General features: G+C 39.1%; 1 protein-coding gene across 1 annotated transcript in view; it reads left to right on the top strand.

Moving 5' to 3' along the window:
• Positions 1-21827, top strand: part of MYOM1 (myomesin 1) — a 131320-nt gene that overhangs the window by 87596 nt on the left and 21897 nt on the right. The window contains exons 20-24 of the mRNA XM_063077233.1: positions 2020-2204; positions 5680-5794; positions 16304-16460; positions 17346-17452; positions 17570-17614. Of these exons, the coding sequence (XP_062933303.1) occupies positions 2020-2204; positions 5680-5794; positions 16304-16460; positions 17346-17452; positions 17570-17614 (609 nt within the window). The remainder of the gene's footprint in view (positions 1-2019; positions 2205-5679; positions 5795-16303; positions 16461-17345; positions 17453-17569; positions 17615-21827) is intronic.

Genomic DNA, 21827 nt, shown 5'->3' with positions numbered 1-21827 from the left:
ATATTTAATAATAGGTGGCAGTATAAAATTGAGTACTAATTACTTATGCTGTGTTCCAAATAAATCCTAGAGTCCCCGTAGCTCAGGCTCTACATGGAGTAGGATTGGCAGAGCACACAGTCTGAATGCCAAATGAGCATTACAAAAAGGAATTCCAATCTTTGCTTTTGCTTCTTAAAGGCTATTAAAGGGTGTCCAATTCATATCTCACAGCAAAATTTTTCAAAAAATCTTACTGCACTCCCTAGTTCTTATGTGTTCTCCCAATGCTCTAAAGCCTCTCATTGATCAGCCCCCCAAAATCTCTCTCTGCAGACCCAGCCCACGTGGCTTTTCTTCCTTGTACTCTCTCCTCCTCCCTCTCTTCCAGCTCTTCATCATATCACACCGATGGATTTCACACGCCTGCCTGGGGCTTTGTTTGGTCCAGCTTCTCTCCACTTGCCTCTCTTCACTTACTTCTTCAGTCTTTTCTCCCTCTCTACACATTTTCCAAACTCTGCACCACAAGAAAGATCCTGGAAACTGGCTGGCAAATAATTTCATTCAGAGGATGTCATAGGGGGTGTTCGGGTGGGCAGGGAAGAAAATAGGAAGTAGGCAGGAAAACTTACCTATGCTTATAACTCTTACAGAGGTATAAAACCGAGCAAATTTAAATGTAGAGTGCAAACAACTTAACTAAGCCATTATGATTCGAACTAGCAACATTAATGGATTTGGTGGATGATTTTATTTTGCTTCCACTGGTACTGACTTCAGAGATGCCAATACTTTGCCACAGGATGACTAAATTCTCCTACCTGGGTTTGACATTCAACGTATTCAACAACTGGTGTGGCACCACCACTGACCACATGAGAGCCCCAGGCCATACTGGGCCATCCTGGGTGTCCCTGACACCACTGCCACTCCCTTCCTCTGTTTGAAAGTTTGAAGAACCACCCCGTTGCCTTCACTTAGGGAACGTCCATCTGTATCGCTTCTCTGTCAAGTGTCAATAAAAAGATTACAGGAGAAACTCAAGAGGAGTTCAAGTGCTTACTCAACTTCAGCAAATAAAAAGAGGCAAACATACCACCTTTCCTTGCACCTCCTGGAAGCAAGTTGTTATTTCTTAAATTATTTCTGCATAAAAGTGGATCTGTTTTCAAATTCTTGCAATTCCTAAGTAAAGTTAAATGAGAGTGACTAGAGACTGAGAAATTCTGAGCAGGCCTGTGGAAAACGTTTCAGTAGAAAGTGATGATGTTGACCAAAAGGTTGCAGGGTTGAAGAAACAAATTGGGCCATCCTCCTGTAGTTTGGACTCTTCCAAGAATACTAAAAGTACATTTTGGCTTTCCCCCTTCAGGGGGTTATCAAGTTACTTGGCTTCTCTGAGCTTTCTGTTCATTGTCTTAAGAATGAATGAGGTAAATGAATATAAAGAACCAGGCAGCATTCAGCACAGATTCACAGCCCTGGGATTAATGGTATTTATTTTGGTGACAGTTTTTTGTAATCTGTAAACTGTGGTTTGTTTTCATCCATTTGTGGGATACATGCTTTAGGGGAAAGATTTCTCTCCCATCGGGAGTTATTCCTTCTTCCTTTGAAAGACCTATTACTATCTATATTCATATGCCATCAAATAGACTTGCTTTCTTCATACTATTCGAGGTTGAGGGGAATTTTTAGAATACCACTCAAAAATAATCTGAAACTGAATCTACAACTAAATTAAACTGTTCCAATAAAAAGTGACTAGCGCAGGCCTGAGGACAGCCTGAAGGGAAGTTTTAATCCAGCCCCTGAGAGGTTCCTTGACATGGCCTTGCCACCTGCAGCCTGTGAAGGGACTCAGTAGGGTGATGTAGAGCAGTTGAGGAAACTTGACATGAAATGGCCACAAAATATCTATTTTCATGCAAGTGCTAGATTTAAAAAAAGAACAATGTGGTTCTAAATTTATACATGTTTGGTTTTTCTCATCTATACTATGATTTCTATTCATTGGTTTCTCTCTCTTTCTCTCAGGACCACCGCACAGTCTCAAGTACAGTGAGGTCAGGAAAAATTCCCTGGTTCTCCAGTGGAAGCCCCCGCTTCACTCTGGGCGGACTCCAGTCACTGGTTACTTTGTGGACATGAAGGAGGCAAAAGCCAAAGATGACCAGTGGCGAGGACTCAATGAGGCAGCTGTTAAAAGCAAATACCTGAAGGTAAGGGAATGCTCATCATTGTAAAGTATGCTTTTTTCCTTTAAAAAGGAAAAATGCTCTACTAATGATATTAACTTTAAAGTTAACAAGATAAAACAGTATCTCTGCTTTGGTCTGCTCATATAATGGCCTCCTGGTAAGATTCCATTTGGCAGTGGTTGGGGTTGAGGAAAGTTTCTGGTGCTTGAAACAGTTTGGTTATATTTAACCTGAATTCCTTAGCCTAGCTTTGAAAGACATCTACCAGCTCCTTTCTCTCTCCTTTCTCTCCTTGCCTCAGCTCACCCACCTTACATTTTTGTTACCCATTCTTAAAACATCACTGCTTACCATCCCCCAAAGTGACTTTTTCATTCTGACCTCTAATTCTTTTTGAGGGTGGTTTTTCTCTGAGGGTGCTAGAGTTCACACCAGGAAGCCTGTAACTGCTAGTTCCCTAGAATCATGCCCTGTCTCACTTCACTTGCTCCCTCATGCCTGAGCTCCCAGAGATAAGTGAAATGGGTGCGCTCAACTCTTGACCTTGTTCTCACCTTATCTGTGTCACTGTCTTCCAGATGCCTCTAGAGTGTGCTAACTGAACTGTCTACCAGAGACTGTTCTGCTGTAACCATTGAATTTCTCACTTATACAAAATGGAAATCTCAAAAGAATGTCTTTCCCTGTTGTTAGCAGTGGCACCTGGAGACCCTGAATCCACAGTAGGCCTCAGAAACTGTGGGGAATATGATTCCATTGCTTATTACTGAGAATGAAATTTGACTTTACCACATTCAGAAAGTTGCACACTACATTCACACAGCCTTATCTGTTGGCAGAACAGGCTACTTCCTATAGGGTGGGCCTTGGAAGATGTTCAGAGTATAACTGATCTAAAAGATCTCTCCCTTCAACCTGCCATCATGGACTAAGTCCATACACTCTGTCAGCCACTCTGGGGTTAAGGCATTTACAGTCACTATGAACAATGCAAGTATAACCTCCAGGAGAGGTGAAGCATCACACCCAACCTGCCATTAACTCAACCTAGCATATGCCAAACAGTTCTCCAGCCCCCTTTAAAAACTGAAGATTTAGGGGGCCAAGCCCGTGGCGCACTCGGGAGAGTGCGGCACTGGGAGCGCGGTGACGCTCCGGCAGCGGGTTTGGATCCTATATAAGAATGGCCGGTGCACTCACTGGCTGAGTGCCGGTCACGAAAAAGACAAAAAAAAAAAAAAAAAACTGAAGATTTAAAAAATAACATCTCTTCATGAGGGAGAGAAAAGGTCAAGAAAGGACTGGAAATTAGGATGGTATTTGGCTATCCGGATGAGTCAGAAGGCCTCTAGATTCAAAAAGACCCCCAAAGGACAGTGTAAAATAAAGGTCAGAATCATCCTGACCTTTGATGGTTGTGGTGGGTGTATGTGGCTGGGAGGAGATTTCCAAATCCTTGGTCTGGCACAGCACAGACTGCTGAGAGCCTGAGGTCAGACCTGACTCAGGTGAAACAGAACAAGGGTGAGAAGCTAAGCAAAGGAGACCAACAACCTAGAAAGAATCACAGAGTTTAAACATATCAGAGAACAGTTAATACCACTCATTTAAAAACAGAAAAGGAAGAAAGGCAAGTTTAGGAGTGAGAGAGACACAGGCTGAGTGTACTTCACAAACCTGGAGTTGAACTTCCATAAGGCTGTAATTACCTAGAAGCTGGAATGAATGTCGGTTTCTGCTGGAAGCACCCACATTCATTCCAGCTTTTCGGGGTTCCTAGAAAGAGTTAGAATAAGATGCATTACCTTCAACCAAAAGGATTTAACCAAATATAGTTCATGCTTTCTCATTTTCCTTTTTCATTGGTATTTACAGTCTGGGGAGACAAGGTGGTGAGATGGGAGTAATTGGAAGGGGTAAGGGACACAGATGGAGAAGGCAAGGGAATGCAGTCTCTTTGGAAGTTATAAGGAAGAAAAAAAATCCAAGAAACAGAAAATAGATGTGCATAGATTATAAAGATTACGTATTTGTGGTGCTCTTGAGGTCAGTGGTCATTGCCCCTGTAGTGATGGAGCGTGGAGGAGTGCTCCTGCCACCCTGGTGACTGGAGGAGTGCGGATCTACTTCCTGTGTGCATTGCAGAAACCTGACTCACAGCCACATGTTACCTAAGTGGCAGGTGCAGATGTGTCAGGCACCTGGTGATGGGTCTGTTTTAATCACAACAAGGAAATGTTTCTGTTCCTTTCTGGAAATCCAGTTTCCTGTTACTTCTAAACATGGAATTTAAATATATCAAACCCTATGCATCTAACCTGTGCCTAAGTTCAAATTCATTTACAGATTAAAATCTATTTCAAAAATCCATTAGCTCTGGTGAAAACTATTACTACATAAATAGCAACATTCTTTTGTTTTAAACACAAAACAAATAATTAGATTAAAAACCTAACAATTTCATACATGGCTTGTTTAAGTACATGGTCATAAACACTTCACTTAATTGAATAAATGTTTTCTAACATTGTTTGCTTTAAATCACATTTTGGATACTGATCTCCATCACAACATTATGGGAAAAAATTATGCCCTCTGTGTGTAATAAATGCCTACTTAAAATATAATATAGTTATTTAAAGTTACGTTTTAAAAATAAAAAGATAATTAATTATTGATAATAGTAATGAGACTGTGAGGAACCCAAAGAAAGTCACAAAAAATTATGAAGTAGGACTGTCATATAAAAATAGATTATAAATGTTTTTTACATCTCTTTGTAACTCTAGCTTAGTGGTACACATGTAGTAGGTCCTCAGCAAACATCTTCTTGATTATTAAAAATTTGAGGATTTAGAATTTTAATACATGTTGATTATTCATAAATTATTTAAGTTTGTTATTGTGTTAATTTCTTGTCTATTTAGTGAGAAATAGCTGTATTAAACTCACAGGAACAATTTTTGTTTGTTTTTGTTTTAGTGCTTTCACGTGCATTTAAACAAACGGAAAGTGTTCATGATCCTTGCTTTTTTAATTCTCCTCTCTTACCAAGAATTTCACCTGAAATTATTCATGGAATATCTTGAAAGATTCGGGGAGAAAAAAGGCAGCATATATGCTATTGTGAGCACTTTGTATGTTGTCTTTTTGACCAAAGAATAAGCTGGCTAACTTACTTAAAGCATACATATTTTAGTCTCTGTTTCTCATATTGGTGGCCATTAAATTATTTTGAAAAGGGAGGACATCAAAATTGGGAAGGATCTTAGAAACTCCTCTCCTACTTATGGATGGTCCAGAGAGAAGAAAGTCTAAAGCTACAATCACCTGCTTGGCCTTTGACAGGATCGGTCTTTTGACAGAACACAAGTCCTGTACCTTTGGTGCCATGTGACTAAATCATTGTTACAGAGGCAGAACAAGTCTGTTTCAATGACATGAAATGCCCATTGCTTTATAAAAGACCCATCGCTTCTACACCTGCTTCTTCTAGGTGCAAGGGCTGAAGGAGGGAGTCAGCTACGTCTTCCGCGTCCGAGCTATAAACCAGGCAGGAGTCGGAAAGCCGTCTGACCTCGCTGGCCCTGTTGTAGCAGAAACCCGTCCAGGTGGGTTTTTACTTTTTCTTTAAAATTAATCTCATCTGTGTGAAACACGAACCTAACTTCCTAGGCTTTTCCTCATTTTCAAAATCATCAACATGTGCTATGTGAATAATTGAGAAGTATGTCTTTAGGACATGACAATCATTTATCTTTTCACAGGCACCTTGGGACTGGGATGAGCCAGGTTTGAAGGGGTCCAAGGGCTAGTCTAGTTCATACCTAACCAAAGACTTGGAAGTTCTTGATCAAATTATGCTTCCTGGAGCAGCTATTCCAGGCTACATTCCTGGGATGTTATTCCTATTATACCCTGGCCATTGAGTCCCACAAGATATTTTCCAATCATAGATAGTAAATATTTTCAACTCCACAGCCATATGGTCCCTGTGACAACTATTCTGCCATGGCACAAAAGCAGCCATAGACAGTACATAAACTACTGAGCATGACTATGCTCTGTTAAAACTGTATTATGCACATTATATGCATTATATAATGCATTATAAAAGTTGAATTCTACATAATGTTCCTATGTCTTAAAATATTAATCTTTTGATTTTTTTCAACTATTTAAAAACAAGAGGCAAAGGGCCAGATTTAACCCCCAGGCCACAGTTTGCTGACTCATGGGTTAAATTAACAGCGGTAGATGTCATAACTGAATGGTCTAGAGAGGCGAGGTAGCCCTCACTTCCTGGTTTCAAGAGGTGCCATGATTGGACTTGAGAAGACAGTCGTTTCCTTTATTATGAGAACAAAGTCTACAGTGTTCATTACCCACATAGTTTCAGATCTTTACATAATAATTTCTTTTATCATTTAATCTGCATTATTTTTCAAAATGATCATTTATTTCAGTTGATTAAAGTTACAAAGAAGAAAGCTCTGGAAATGAAAGAGGATTTTTAAAATCAGCCAGTTTTAAGCTTATGTTAATTCTAATCCACACATTTCCGCTTTAATCTGTTCCTATTTTCAATCTGAAACAATGAACAGATACATAATGTAATATTTATGTTCCTGATGAGAAAAAAATATAAGCATAGAAAACTGCTTTCACTACACGTTATTAGAAAAGTCTATAAAAAGTATATAAAATTTTCTCCTTTGAAGAAATGTCTGCCCCTTTCAGCCTATTTCCTCATAACCTGTTTTCAACTACTCTTATAAGTACTTTCTAGACCTGGGTCCTGACAAAAGTGACCTTCTAATACAAAAGCATAGTAGGTGTTTGGAGAGAGTGCCACACTTCATATAAGGAAGCTTTGCAAAATTTCATGAGAAAACAGAAAAATGCTAGAAACGTATACCCGAGGTAAAAGGTAACACACACAGACACCAGGACACATATTCCTATAGAAATCAGACCTTTCCATTGACAACTGTGTAGAAATTAAAGATGCCAAATGGACATGCGCAAGGACTCAATGCAGAGTCTACCCTCATGAGAACAACATCTGGATTACTATACAAGTGATCTCTTAATCTAGTCATGGGTAAAGCTGAAGCACCATTTAAGCCATGGATTCTAAATCAGATTGACTGAAGAAAGCTTAAACCAATTTCTTATTTTCTCATCAATAGCCTCAGAATGGCAGATGGCCAGGCATGACATAACAGAATCATCACTAGGGAAATTTTGCCACCAGAAAAGGACCTGCTGGTGACATTCAGGGTGAGAGTTTTGTTTCACTGATTTTGAAGAAAGCATCAAAAGTCATTTTTGTGACCATTCCATTCCCAGAATATAACTACAAACCTCAGCTGCAAACATTGATCTACTGAGCAGCACCATATTAACCCATTCGGGAATCACTGACTCACAGCCTAGGAAAAAATCCTGGGATACACAAAGTCAAAATGCTCCCCATGAAGGAGAACCAAAACTCCAGTGGCATTTGGACTTGTTTTATATGCAACAGGCACACTCATTCTTGCAACATGTACAAGGGTACTTCAAAAAGTTTGTGGAAAAATTAAAAGCTAACACAAATCTTTCCACAAACTTTTTGAAGTTCCCTCATATTTATTGAGCTCTTACTGTATGCCAGGTGTTATGTGGACCCTAGGAGTAATGTGACATCATGACTGCACTCCAGGCTTACAATCTAGTGAGAAGGCCAGAGTTTACAACATGGTATGATCGGAGCTAGGATAGATGTACATAAAATGTTCCCCATAGGCTATAAACTAGGTATCAAGGTTTTGTAAGGCCATGTATAAAACTTATATGTAGCCTAAAATAGTCCATATTTATTAATTTTGTTAAATATCAATATATTACTTTTACCCATGTATTTATTTTATGTTAGGATGGGTGGGGCGGGGGAGGCATGTTATCAGTTTCAAGATTTGGGATGCTGTCGGGCTGGGTCACAGACCCTTCAAACCCATCCTGTGCAGGCTGGGTCACAGACCCTCATATGCAGGTCACGAGCTAGGTAATTGGAAAAAGATCCTGGGAGCCGTTGGTAAGGTTAACGTGCTTTATTCAGATGCAAACTCAACCCGCAATGGATCACGGCTGTTGTCTTTTATACTAGAGTCAGATAACCAAGGGACACATGGGTGCACATGCACAAATAACATATTTACAACTGACATACTGAGTTATACTCAGCTGGATATGAGGTGAGGGAGCCTGACCATTCTGTCTCCATTTTTCGTCACAGATGTGAAACTTGAATTGCTATTTCAGAAAAACAACTTCTTTTAGGATGCCTTATTAAAATTTCAGACAGAAAATAAAGCTTATCATGTAATAGCAAACCACCAGTACATCTAACAAGATACTTCAAGTGTAATTTGAATTCCAGTTAAGGGTTAACCTAATCCACGGGGTTGGAAGGATCACTTGTGTCCCTTTAAAGTCAAAGCATATGGAGGCAGGTGTGACCCACCCATTGTTACAAAGTCTAATTGTGCTGGTGATGAGGATCCAGATAATGGACTGTGCCCATTAGCTAAAGAAGCCTATATAAAGAATAGGCTGAAAAATATTTAGTGTAGATTTGTTGGTACATGAGAAGACATTCTCTTCTCGATATTTGATATTTTAAAAACAGTGTCTGTGGCTGATTGCATCAGGCCCGGGGTGGAGGTGGAGGACAGGTGAGCCAGATCAGATGAGACAAGAGAGAGACCTGCCAAGGCATGGCAGGTGATCTGGAGGTCAACAAATAGCTGGCAGTACAGGCGCGAGTAAACCAGAGAAACCAAGCAGTGGGCAGGAGAAGCAGTTGATGGACAGGAGAACCCAGACACCAGGCAGAGTCCCATGCAGGAACTGGGTTCCAGGAAGTTAGGATGTGGTCACGAGGAGCAAGGCAGATTAGGAGAATGAACTACCAGAGGAATAATGAGTTGGGATTAGAGTTAACAACCTACTAACCAACTAATCCCAGTGTCAAACATTGGTTGGTGCCAGAAACTGGTAGGGCTGATGTTGGGAAAATATAGGAAAATGGTCAGGGCCCCTGAGAAGTTCAGAATCTTGCTGAGCATTTGCTGTAAATATCCTCAGCTGTTCCTTGTTACTACTTAATATAATTGGGTATGGGCACCCAGATGTCCTGGGTTGTGGACTTGAGTATAAAGGACTAACAGCTCTGATCCACGGTACTTCTCAGAACTCTCGGAGAAGCCGCTAGGACAGCTGCTCCTAGATCTGAATAAAGCCTATTAATTTTTTACCCATGGCTCCTAGGACCTTTTTCCTATTACCTTGCTTGTAGACCTACGTGTGGAGGGTTTGTGACCCAGTCTGTGCAACAGACTCGAGGGGTCTGTGAGCCCTAGCCCTAGCTTTACAGCTGAGGAGGCACATGTGTGCTCAGTGGCCTAGGGGTGGAGTCTCAAGGGTTCTGAGGTGGGAAGCCAGGCCAACTCTTACAGGTGAGCTCAGCTGGCTAATTTAGAAAACCACACTTGTATCTGTTTACTAATGACCTCCTTCACCAACTAGGACAACAGTTCTCCACCTTGGCTGTACATAGAATCATGCCAGGAACTTTTTGAAAATTCTGCATGAGCCCGGACATAGGTTTATTGTTGTTTGATTAACTCCTCAGGTAATTCCAGTGTGAAACCAGGCTTGAGAACTGTATCTTAGACTGTGGGCTCCTTCAAAACAGAAATTGTGTCTTTTCTGTAGGTATGCTGAGAGCCTAGCATAGTACCTGGTATGTAGTAGTTATCTATTAAATGAAAAAATAATGAATGACCATCATGTCTTGGGCAATGAGTATGACTTTGCTTTGTAGCCTCAGCATGCACACTTAACCCTAGATATCTTGCAATGCGTGCCCCAGTTATGAGGGGTGAACCGGGTAAGAAACGCCCAGTGGAAGCTACGATGTGGGCAACAGGGTGATGGCTCAGTGTCAGTTCTCATCTTAAACAGGGACAGTTCAGTATTACATGTGGCTGATTACATTAATTCACTCCTGTCTACTTCCATTCTGTGCTACTCTCCAGTTTTTTAAACCTCACACACATGTACACACACATGCACACCATGGAGAGGGACAAGTAAAGCTTACAAGTGATTTATTAATCATTAAAGTGATTTATTAATGCTGATGTAAAAACTTCATCTGGAAAAGAATTCTCATATCAGACTATAAAATGTATGGGAAGACAAACAGTTTACTGTGATTTTATTTCAGCCTTTAAATTTTATCTTTTTTAAAAATTCTTTTTTTTTTTTTTCTTCTTTTTTTGGGGGAGGGGGTAGAGAGAATTGGGATAGAAGAGTGAGTTAATTTCCAAATAGCTCATTTTAGCTCTGGGCCACCTTAACCAATTCACATACGGGGGATTCCTGGCAGCCTGGAGAGACCATTAAAATGCCATTTGTGCAGTCAGATATCCCATGTGCCCATGATAAGGATTTGTTTAGGGTTGAGGAGGCTGCCTAGTGACAACTCTTAAATCTCTTTCATGCCAAAATAATCTCTTTCATTTTCTAGATTCCAGTCTCCTGAGATCTCAACTTGATTATTCATGTTCTTGAACAGATTCAAAGGTCGTTTTTTGAGAAAACCTGAGTCATGACAAATTTTGGTCCACTTTTTCAGCCCAGCTTTGTGGGAAAGTTGGATAGGATGGTCTTTCATCTGAGATAGAATATCCATAGGGATTCCTTTACTTTGACAGCAGAACATGAAACTTGCTTCCTGCCCATTAAGTATCCGAACTATTTTAATCACACATTAATCAACTTTAGAAAATATCTCTTTAGGCGTTTGTCAGAGTTCAACCGTGAATTAATTGACAGTAGCTCTGCTCCTGGAAAAAGCTCAGTTAAACTGTGGAACATTCTAAAAAGATAATTTGGGGATGTTGTAGCTATAACTTTCTCTAAGGCTTTTCCTCTGACACTGTACCAAGTTAATCTGCACAAGGCACTGTCTGCTGGGTTAGCCTGGTTAGAAGTGCTGTCATTGTTTTGTAGCTCAACATATTGGTCTTGGTTTTTCTAGAGCATTTAAGAAAAGCATCATCCATTTGAATACAACATATCTTTGCAAAATTGCAATAGAATTTTTTGTGCACTGTGTATCTAGGACCCCTTATTTAAAGAATTTCCACTATTAATTCCTCTTAGATTTTAATATGTGAAAAAATTGGCTCTCCGATGAACATATCTACTTCCTTTTGTTGTATAAATAGAAATCTACAATCCCACAAATCCTTCCTTTTCAGACACAAGAAAACTCCGAGCTTATTTTTTAATTGTTTTGCCTACTTTTAAATTTTCCAAGAAATATCTTTTTGTTTTAAACTCCTGCTTCCTCACTTTTACTTCTTGTTGTCCCAAGTAATTTCTTTAAAGCATCCTCCCAAAACACCTTTTTCTCTATTCATAAACCCAGAGTGAAGGAAAGTCGACCTTTTATCTGGAGTCAGCATCAATTTAATTTCTCATTTACAGGTATTATTATAAAATACTTGGTCTATAAGTCACTCGAAAAAATGCCTTTATTCAAATAACTATGTTAACAAATTAATTAAAGCCAAAGAGTAACAGAAGGCTTTGAATTTGTAAAGCCATACAGAAAGAGTGTGATAGCACCAGCATTGTGATTCATGTGACTAATAGGAAAGGAGCTATGACTTGTCGCATTCGTCACCATAAGACAGTAAGCTCATCTTACGTTTACACAGTGCTATTGTTTAAAGTGCATTCTTTCTTTGCACTATAAAGTTATTCTGACTAAACATTATTTTCCAATGAGAATTGTTATGGAACTCAATAAATATGCTTAAATAACTAGTATTTGAAATATTTTCAGTGAATTTGATTTTTTCAAAAGCTCGAGAAGTACTTTCACAGTGGTACTTTCAGCCAGCTGACAGCATCATTGATTTGTCAGGGAGGAGATCATACTTCAAATTCTGAGTATAAAATTAAGTAGAAAACCCACTGCCTCTAGAATAGTTTCTTTGTTGGCACTTTTATTTCATCTTGTCTGTTTTTCCAAATATTAGTGCTATGCTGCAACTTTAATATTAAAGACAAGTTCCAATAAAACAAATGCTGCAATTTTCGACTGACATTTTTCTTTTAAAGCTGTTTTTTCAGTCATGTCCCTGGCACATGTAAATATGCATGGAAAATATGAAAGATAAAATCCCTGCCTTTGTAGAATTTAACCCTATTCTCAATAGACTAAACAACTAGTGCAACATTTTGAAGAATGAAAATGCAATCCTAACACTCAATGAATTTTGATTTTTAAACCCTGAGTGCCTAATATAGTTTTAACCAGTTTTTGTTTATTCCCTTTAGTGCTCATTTATTTAAGTAAATCAACTAGTGGCATCCATCATAGCCACAATTATGTGTGCACAAGTTGGAGAAATGATCATGCCTCTTTTTTCTACTCACTGAGATACTTGTACTGTTTATGAGGTACTGATTTGACATGATTAATCAAGAAAAGCTTCACGGATGAGGAAACTCTCTTAGATACTAGTTGACATTATAGTTGATCCCTATCTCTTCCTTTGTCTCTCCTGGCAATTACTTAATTTTAAATTACAAATTTCAATATATGACTTTCAAAAATTACCGTGTTCTTTTTTAAAAGTACACATTATCACATTTCTTATGTTAAAACTCAGCTATAAGGTAATGATGTAAAGACTCATAGTTTGAGGCAAAAACATCTATTGTTTGGGACTTAAAAATAACATATTTATAAAATAAGAAAAACAAATAACATCTTTTCTTTCACTTCATATTTTCACAAAAGATCTCAAAGTGCTTTACAAAAATTAATTTTCCCATAATACTTTCATGAGATAGCTCTATATTCTTCTCTCAGTAACTGAGGTAGGAGCTGGCCAGTTAGCTGACTTGGCAGAATGTGGTGCTGGTAACACCAGGGTCAAGGGTTTGGATCCCCATTCAGGCCGGCCACCAAAAAATACAAAAAACAAAAACAAACAATAGTAACTGAGGCAACTAAGACAGCAACTAAGCAGGATTTTCCTATTCTCCAAGTTGCATAGGTTTGGGACTAAATTTGGCCATTCAGAAACTGCAACAAATTATTGTTTTAAATACTCATTGTTCCATTTAGCAGAGAGTTTATTCCTAAAGCATTAATACTGTACCAAATTTCATCTTAAGACTCTTTGATGAAATTCTTTTAAAATAGATTACACATTTCAGTGAGTACTCTTCAGTCTTCTTGGATACATGTATACTTAATCTTATTTATCTTTTTCTGTGTGATTGAGAGCCATAAACATCAGCCTTATTTATTGTACAGTGTTGTGACACAGTGACGTTGTTATGAGGTGAGGGGCTATTTGTCCTTATACTAAATAATGTCATTGGGCCTCCTTTTTAGTTTTTCTGCCTCCTAACTTACTGTCATTTCCTTTATTCTTGGTGTGCCTGCTGATAGTAGCTTCTTCCTTCCTTTTGTTTTTTTTAGCTTAATCTACTGAGGGAAACCAACCAACTTGGCTTGTTAGAATTGTCTCAAGCAAAGTATAAATAGAGTCCAAGAGACAGGCTATAGAATTCTCCAGAGAGAGTTCAGGACACTAGTGTGTGGATTTTGTCACATCAGCACTGGCTCGTAGAAGCATGTTTTCCTTACTTCTTGGTTTTGGGCAAGGATCCAACTGGGTGAAGTGTTACAGTACAAAGTTTACCTACAGCATTGAGAGAAAGGCAGAAGTAATTAAATTGTTTGTATTCTGTTTGTTCTGTGGCTTCTTTGCAGAAAAGTCAAAGGTTTCACTTTAGTAAGATCAAGATTCCTAACCTAAGCAATATTTTTCTGTTGTAAACTTAAGTCATACCTCTGATATAATCAATAGCAAGCATATGAATGATTCACTTCCTTTTCAAATAGGATTAGTAAGATAATGCATGATTAATATGAGCAATCTGCCATGTTTCCAAAACAGATATTGTGCAAAAAGTGAGAAAGATTTTGTCAACCTCTATTTCTTTCAGCTTTATAATACTACTGACATACAAAATATTTTTGATTTATATTCTCTCCATGACCCAGCCATGCGAACTGTATAACACTGCCTAAACCTGAGTACGTTTCAGTGTTAGAATTTTCTTAGGTTTTAATAAGAGCATTTTTCAATATTTATTATACAAAAATGAAGTGAGAGGGTTAATCGGGTTATCATGAATAGAAATAAAACGATATGCAATTTCCACTGGAGTAGATGTAGCTCTTTCAAAGTAACATATGGTGAACATTTCACTTACGGAACAATTAAGCCTTTAATTATCATTATTTCGGTTTATCTGTATAGCCAAATACGAAAATAACCTTTATTTGTTTTTTATAAAAAGAATTTTTAAAAATCTCCTAGAATTAGTTTTCTCTAAGCTTTACATGCCCTAACAACCACTTTTTGGAGGTTTTTAGTTGAAGCACACACTGCCATCAGTAAGGATACAAATTGGATCACTGTCAGGCTTAGAAACCAAGATCCTTGTGACACTCACAGTTTGGGCACTGGTGTCCTCTTGGCCTTCTCCTGGGGGGACTTTGGCAAATTTTTTTTTTTCCACTGACAAGTTTTACTGGACAGCAGGCCAGGATATTGGCCTCTTATGATACAAGAAAGACAGAAAACTTGCAGTCCTTTGGGAAGTATCTGTTGGAAGATTTTTTATGATTTTAGAATAATAAAGCTATACTTTTCTGAGATTAAATATATTTTTCCAATGTGCTGAAACAAACCAAGTTTAGACTGTCAACTGAATGAGTATGTATTAGCTTGTTTTTGTTACTTATACCAGAAATACCTGAAATTGGATAATTTATAAGGAAACAATATTTATTGCTTACAGTTTCGGAGGCTTGGAAGTCCAAAGTCCAGAAAACACATCTGGTGAGAGCCTTGTTGGTGGGTAGTGACCCTTCACAGCAAAGCAGAGTGTCACTGGGGAGTGGAGGAAGCAGAGAGAGCACTAACTTCTCACTCCTCCTTTTAAAGCCCTCACAACCATGCCCACGACTGCCATTAAACTATCCATGGAGTAATCCATTTACTTGAGCATGGTCCTCACAATCTATTACCTCTTTAAGGCCCACTTTTCAATTACTATAATAGATTTCCCATCCTCTTATCACTGTCACAGTAGGGGTTAAGTTTCTATCTAATACATGGACTTTGGGGGACACAGTTCAATTCACAGCAGAGTACAAATTTGAGTACAGCATTTTACTTCTTTTAACTAGATTTAGACATGGATGTGAGCATTTCAAATGCTCTACAAACCCTCTTTGAATTGCTACATTAGATGCAGGTAAAATTATTGTAACTCTCAAAAATAAAATCTTCTTGAAACATCTGGATCTCTTAAAACTCATTTCCATTTAAATTTCCAGACAGTTCAATAAAAGTCATTTCTGGTTTCTATCATCCTAATCTAGAGAGGCATCTTTAAATTGATTTATGGTTGTGTGATCAGCAGACCAAGTTTCCACATATTTCTCCATTCTTAAATGACTTACAAACATTGAGCACGTGAGTATAGGCAGTTCTTAATCTCTCTACTTTTTCCCCTTCAATTTCCCTTGGGTTTCTTTATCTCTTTCTATCCTTTCCTGATAACCGATTGGCTGTGGATGTTATTGAAGCAACAGTCATGAATTAGGGCCTGATAAGAACCATTCAACTTTCCTTTCTCCAAAGGCTGCCTTCTCCCTTTATTATAATTAATCCACTCCCATAACTGTAACATCCGTCATGTCAGCCAATTTTTCTTCTGCCCTGGACAATCAATACTGTCCATGGTGTTGACTCTACCTCAGAAATGTGGAACATTCATTTATTTCCATGTTACAAAATAAAAGTTGAATTGTGCAGCACGACTGTCCATCCATAGTGAGAAGGTGGGGCTTTTCCCTTGCCTGGGCTCAGAGACCTGCTTCAAGGCTAAAGTAAAGGATCCCAAGGTAATGGATTCTTGGTTTATTTCTACCACAAAATATCAGTGCCTTCTTTTTGATCTTCTAGGAACCAAAGAGGTTGTTGTAAACGTGGATGATGATGGAGTCATTTCATTGAACTTTGAATGTGATCAAATGACTCCAAAGTCTCAGTTCACCTGGTCCAAAGATTATGTGTCCACTGAGGACTCCCCACGATTGGAAGTCGAAAGCAAGGGCAACAAGTAAGGACTGTTTCTGTCATCATGATGGGTTTTTACTCTAGGACCGTGAAGTAAGCTCTTTGCTTTCTACTTAAATTACTTGGAATAAGAGGATGAAGTCGCAAATATTTTATATCTGGCATTGTGAAAAGTCGTAACCAATATAAACCTTAAAAATAATAATTCTTATAAAGTACTTTTCAGAGTTCTTGAAGTAAAAATACATTTGGTCAAAGAAAGGACAATCAAACTACACATTTTTCTTCTAGTTTGTACACTTAACATTTAAATGTTTGATTGATCTTAGACACTAGCTAGCAACATAACTCGCCAAAGTTAGAAAACACGATGAACTAGACCACTGATCCATTCCTTTATTCATTCCACGTATTATGTGCCCGATAGGGTACTTGGTGCTAGAACTACAGTAGTAAACAAGACAGAATCTGTCTGTAAAGGCAGTGATTATACAGTGGAGACAATAGCAGTGCAGAATAATAAATTCAGAAGAGGGAAACACAGGGAGGACATAGGAGAAGCAACAGAGTTACCAGGAGCAGGTTGTGCCCCATGGGGACAGATGCAGGCTCCCCCATGAGAAGGAGGGATCAGTTACATATCCTTTTGTGCGATGTGTATTGATAAGTAACATAGCTTGGGGATGGGGGGATATGTACCACCGCCCTCCCCCACCATCATCCTCTGGGAGGAAGTCAGGAAAGTCTTCTCAGAGGAAGTGACATTTAACCTGAGACACCAAGAATAACCGTGTTTTAGTTCATCAAGGAGGAGAGGACAGTGTTGCAAATGAAGGAGTAGCAAGTGCAGACGCCTAGAGATAGGGTGAGACACAGGTCCATGGATCCCATCCAACCTCGTTTCCTAGAAAAATATTTTGTTTTGAAGGACGAAAATGACCTTCAAAGACCTTGGACGGGATGACTTGGGGATTTACTCTTGCGATGTAACAGACACTGATGGAATAGCATCAAGCTACTTGATAGACGAGGAAGGTAAGTGTAAAATCAGCTCATTCACCAGTCTAATGCTTGCTTTAATTTCTCAGTTATTCTTAAGTGACTTTTGTTTTAGTGATTTAAGATTTAATTGTTTTCTTTTTCTCTCTACAGAATTGAAACGTTTACTTGCTCTCAGCCAGGAACACAAGTTCCCAAGTAAGTGTCCACAACAAATTCACAGATTTCGGCAGCCTTACAAGGGGGCAACTTCTGGAACAGATCAGATGACAGCTCTGATGGGACTAAGGGAAGAACACATAATGGAAAACACATCAGGAGCTACAGATGCACTTTCTAGAAGTGGTGTTTTTTTCTTTGCCATTGTTCTCCAGACATACCAAGGATACTAACGTAGAAAATACAGCCCTGAGAGAGTGGGTAAAAACACACAGTCTTTCCTCTGCTCTCCCAGCACAATCATCAACACAGAAGACAGACTTCTGTGACCAAATGTGTAGGATTCCTCCCCACTGGCAAGCAAGCCAGAAATTCTTCAGCAGACACCAGCAGGGTGTCCCTCAATTCAGTTCTGACACTAACTACCTAGAGATGGTGTCAGACCCCACAGGGTGAGGGCTCAGTCCCTAAGACTGGGCCCACTTCAGATGCCAGTTGCACATCCAGGCCTCTGGAACTTCTGACCAACCAGGTATAAATCAGTGTTCCCACGACCCTTTCCTTGGGTTCAATTAGTTTGCCTGAGCAGCTCACAGAACTCAGGGAAATTGTACTTACATTTACCAGTTTATTATAAAGGATATTACAAAAGATACAAATGAAGAGACACATAAGGCAAGGTATGGGGAAGGGGCACGCATCCTCCATGCTCTCCATAATGTGCCACCCATCAGGAAACTCCCAGTTTTCATCTATCCCGAAGCTCCCCAAACTCTGCTCTTGGGTTTTTATGGAAACTTCATTATGTAGGCATGACTGAAGCACAGACAGCCATGGAGAAATGTGACTGGACAAAAAGAGTATGACTTATACCAACAGACTGGGTGGAGAAACCCAGCAAGGTCTGTCTGTTCAGATTCTTTTTGGCCTCTCTGTGCAACATTCCTTCTTCCCAGGTATGGGGCAGGACCTCTCCTGAAATGAGAATTTTATGACCTACAGTCAGCTAAGGTAGGTCAGAGAATTTCTCTATGGCCATCTCTAAGACAGAAAGGCAGGGAAAGGTTAGAAAAAGCCAGGAACCGTGCATGAAAACCAAAATATACACATCATAGTATCACAGTCCCCGTGGTTTATGTCTGTTGCTTATAACAAAATACCTGGAACTGGGTGATTTATAAGGAAATGAAATTTACTGCTTACAGTTCAGAAGTTGGGAAGTCCAGCGTCCAGGGAACACATCTCAGAAGGTCTTCTTTGGTGGTAGCTTTACAGCAATGCAGTGGTCTCACATGGCAGAAAATGGCAGAGCAGAGAGAAAGAGAGACTCTCAGGTGCTCTTCTTTTAAAACCCTCAGAACCACGCCCCTGACCACCATTATTAAAGCATGGTCCTACATATAATCTAATCACCTCTTCAAGGACCCACCTTTCAATTACCATAGTAGGATTTCCCATCCTCAGCATTTACAGTGAGAATTAAGCTTCTAATATTGAACTGTGGGGGACACAATTCAATCCACAGGACTTCATTACGTAGGGAAGTGTCAGGCTGCATAGATGTAACATCTATTTAATTAAGTCTTTTACTTTTTGCCTACATATTTTGGAATCACATATATATCTTCTGGTTATATTCATTTTATGTCTTTAGGTAAACTAATCACTTTCTAAGTAATGTTGGCACTTAACAGAAGAATCATACCTCTAGATAAACACATTCCAAAGACAGTACCTCCCATTTTAAATTCTTGGAAACTAGGGTAAAGATGCCTTAGTCAGAAAAACAGTCCTTCTGGGCCGGCCCCGTGGGTCATTCGGGAGAGTGCAGTGCTGGGAGCGCCGAGGCCACGGGTTCGGATTCTATACAGGGATGGCCGGTGCGCTTGCTGGCTGAGCGCGGTGCGGACCACACCATGCCAAGGGTTGCGATCCCCTTACTGGTCAAAAAAAAAGAAAAACAGTCCTTCTGAACTATCTACAAACCCTTCAAAAAAAGCACCTTCTACGTAAAAAATTAAATTCCACAGTTGACTCCTAAGAGAAAGAAGTCTGAAATGACACTCAGAAGGTTCCACAGTTCTGATAGGATCTCTTGCTGTTAGTACCCATTGGCCAAAGTAGTGAAACACCTGAAACATTACACCATAGAGTTTGAGAAAACAAATAGAAAGTGATAGCACACACTCATTCTTTCTAAATCAGGAATTTTAAAGAATTCCTTGTTACTTAAAATGTAACTTCTTCACTAATACAGGAGTTTCAGGAATCCAGAAAACTATCCCTATCCCAGACTGGGCAAAACTTTGTATAATTTTTCTAGGGAGAGGGTCCTTAGCTTTTACTAAATTCTCAGTGGAGGCTGTGATTAAAAAACAATAAAAACACACACTGCTCTAGAACCAACTGCCTACCTTCCCCTACATCCCCAAGTGAGGTCTTGTTTAATGGTGAGGCTGTGTGCTCGTGACTGCTGGCCTCAGCTGTGCAGCACGGAGTGCCTGCGGGTGTGAATGACAGAAGGGCACAGACTTCCAAGGGAGAACCTGCCATGTGGCACATTAGGCAAACCATTTCTCATCCATATCCTTATTCACCATAAAACTGGAAAAGGAACATGAATGATGAATGAATTCCTGAATATGAATTGTGAATGATGCTGTAACATTTAATTTTGAAAAACTGTATGGAAGGTAGAGGTTTGGCCTGGACTGTGTCTGTTTGTACTTTTGACTCCCTCTGTGACCCTGGGCAGCTCACTTCATTGCCCCATGCCTTGGTCTCTTTTCCAGGAATGGCCGTCATAACAGTTATCGTACCTGCCATATAAAGATGCCGTAAGAAATAATTATATTATTGGTTGAGTATTGAACTCTTAAGAGAAAATAGAAGCATTAAATGAATCAGATCAGTGATTCTAGAAGAACCTGCTGCACACAGCAAAAGAGCTGTACCAACCCACCTAGAATGTTTGCAGTGTCTACTCTCCAACATTGTTAGAAATGGAGAGAAATAGCAGCATCTACCAATCTAAGTAGTCAGAGAGTAAACATTAATTAACTGTAGGGGCAACAGCTGGTCCAAACAACATTTACATTTAGCTTAAAGAATGGAGATAAGAGAAGATGGGGTATCAACTGGAGCTCAAGTTGCCTGGGCTTCCCTGGAGTTCAATGATCAATATGGACTTGGAGATAGAATTAATTAAGGCAATAGTAATTCCCTGATGTCACTATCATTTATATTAAATTATTTTATTTTGCATCAGCCTAAGGACTGTAATCATTGGTGCCAGCAGAGAAGGTAGCATCAAACTCAGATGTCCTTTTATTAGAGACCTGGTGTAGCATTTTGTTAGGCACAGAGGGAGAACCTGAGAATGTGTTTAAAACTCTGACATGCAAGTATTGAATCTCTCAACCCAAGGAAGGTTTTGTTAGCCCACTGAAGCAACATTTTAAATATTACAGCTCCAGTACTTTTCTTTCCCCTACTGCTATCAGACTGAACAGGTCACTACATGAATATTTTCTGAGATCTGGTGATGGGGTCAAAGCAGCATATCAGATTTCTCAGTTCAGACCCACTTCCTCTTAGTAAATGCTGGCATGTTAATTAAGTCATTTTCTTGAAATTTTATGAGGTTAAACTTTTAAGTCTAGTTTATTATAGAATGTAATAAAGAGTATGGTATTTCTTTATCCTTTGGCACAGTAAGTTCTCCTTTTTTAAGCTGTTTTCAAAAATATTTTGAAAACCACCGAACATATGCCTCAAACCTACAAATAACAGATATTTTGCTGGAGCAAATGAACTGCCAGAGAAAAGAGCCTAAGGAAATTTAGAGCTGAGAAAAGGCAAAACATAAAAATGTATGAGGCTAAAAATAGAAAATGTTAGTCTATTTTGCCAGTATTGATCGTAAATTTCAGTGTGGAAAAGTACCTTATATGAATATACATTCAAACACCAAGAATGCAAGGTATTTGGGGGTGGGGGGAGAGGGTATACTTTGGTATTGTCAACATCCTGCAAAATATCTCTTCATTTGTAGACACTGGTTGTTATCTCTCTTGTATACATAGACGAGAGTACCTCAGAAAGTTTGTGGAAAAATAGAATTGAAAGATAATGAGTCTTTCCATGAATTTTTTGAAGTTCGCCTGTCCTATACAAGTATGTGTGCACATATACACAATCACATACACATAAATATAGGTATATTAGTATGTCCTCTTAGTTGTCAACATAT

Source organism: Cynocephalus volans, chromosome 13 (genome assembly GCF_027409185.1).
Source record: "Cynocephalus volans isolate mCynVol1 chromosome 13, mCynVol1.pri, whole genome shotgun sequence".
In the NCBI taxonomy this organism is placed as follows: domain Eukaryota; kingdom Metazoa; phylum Chordata; class Mammalia; order Dermoptera; family Cynocephalidae; genus Cynocephalus; species Cynocephalus volans.
This window is presented reverse-complemented; position numbering and strand designations above follow the sequence as displayed.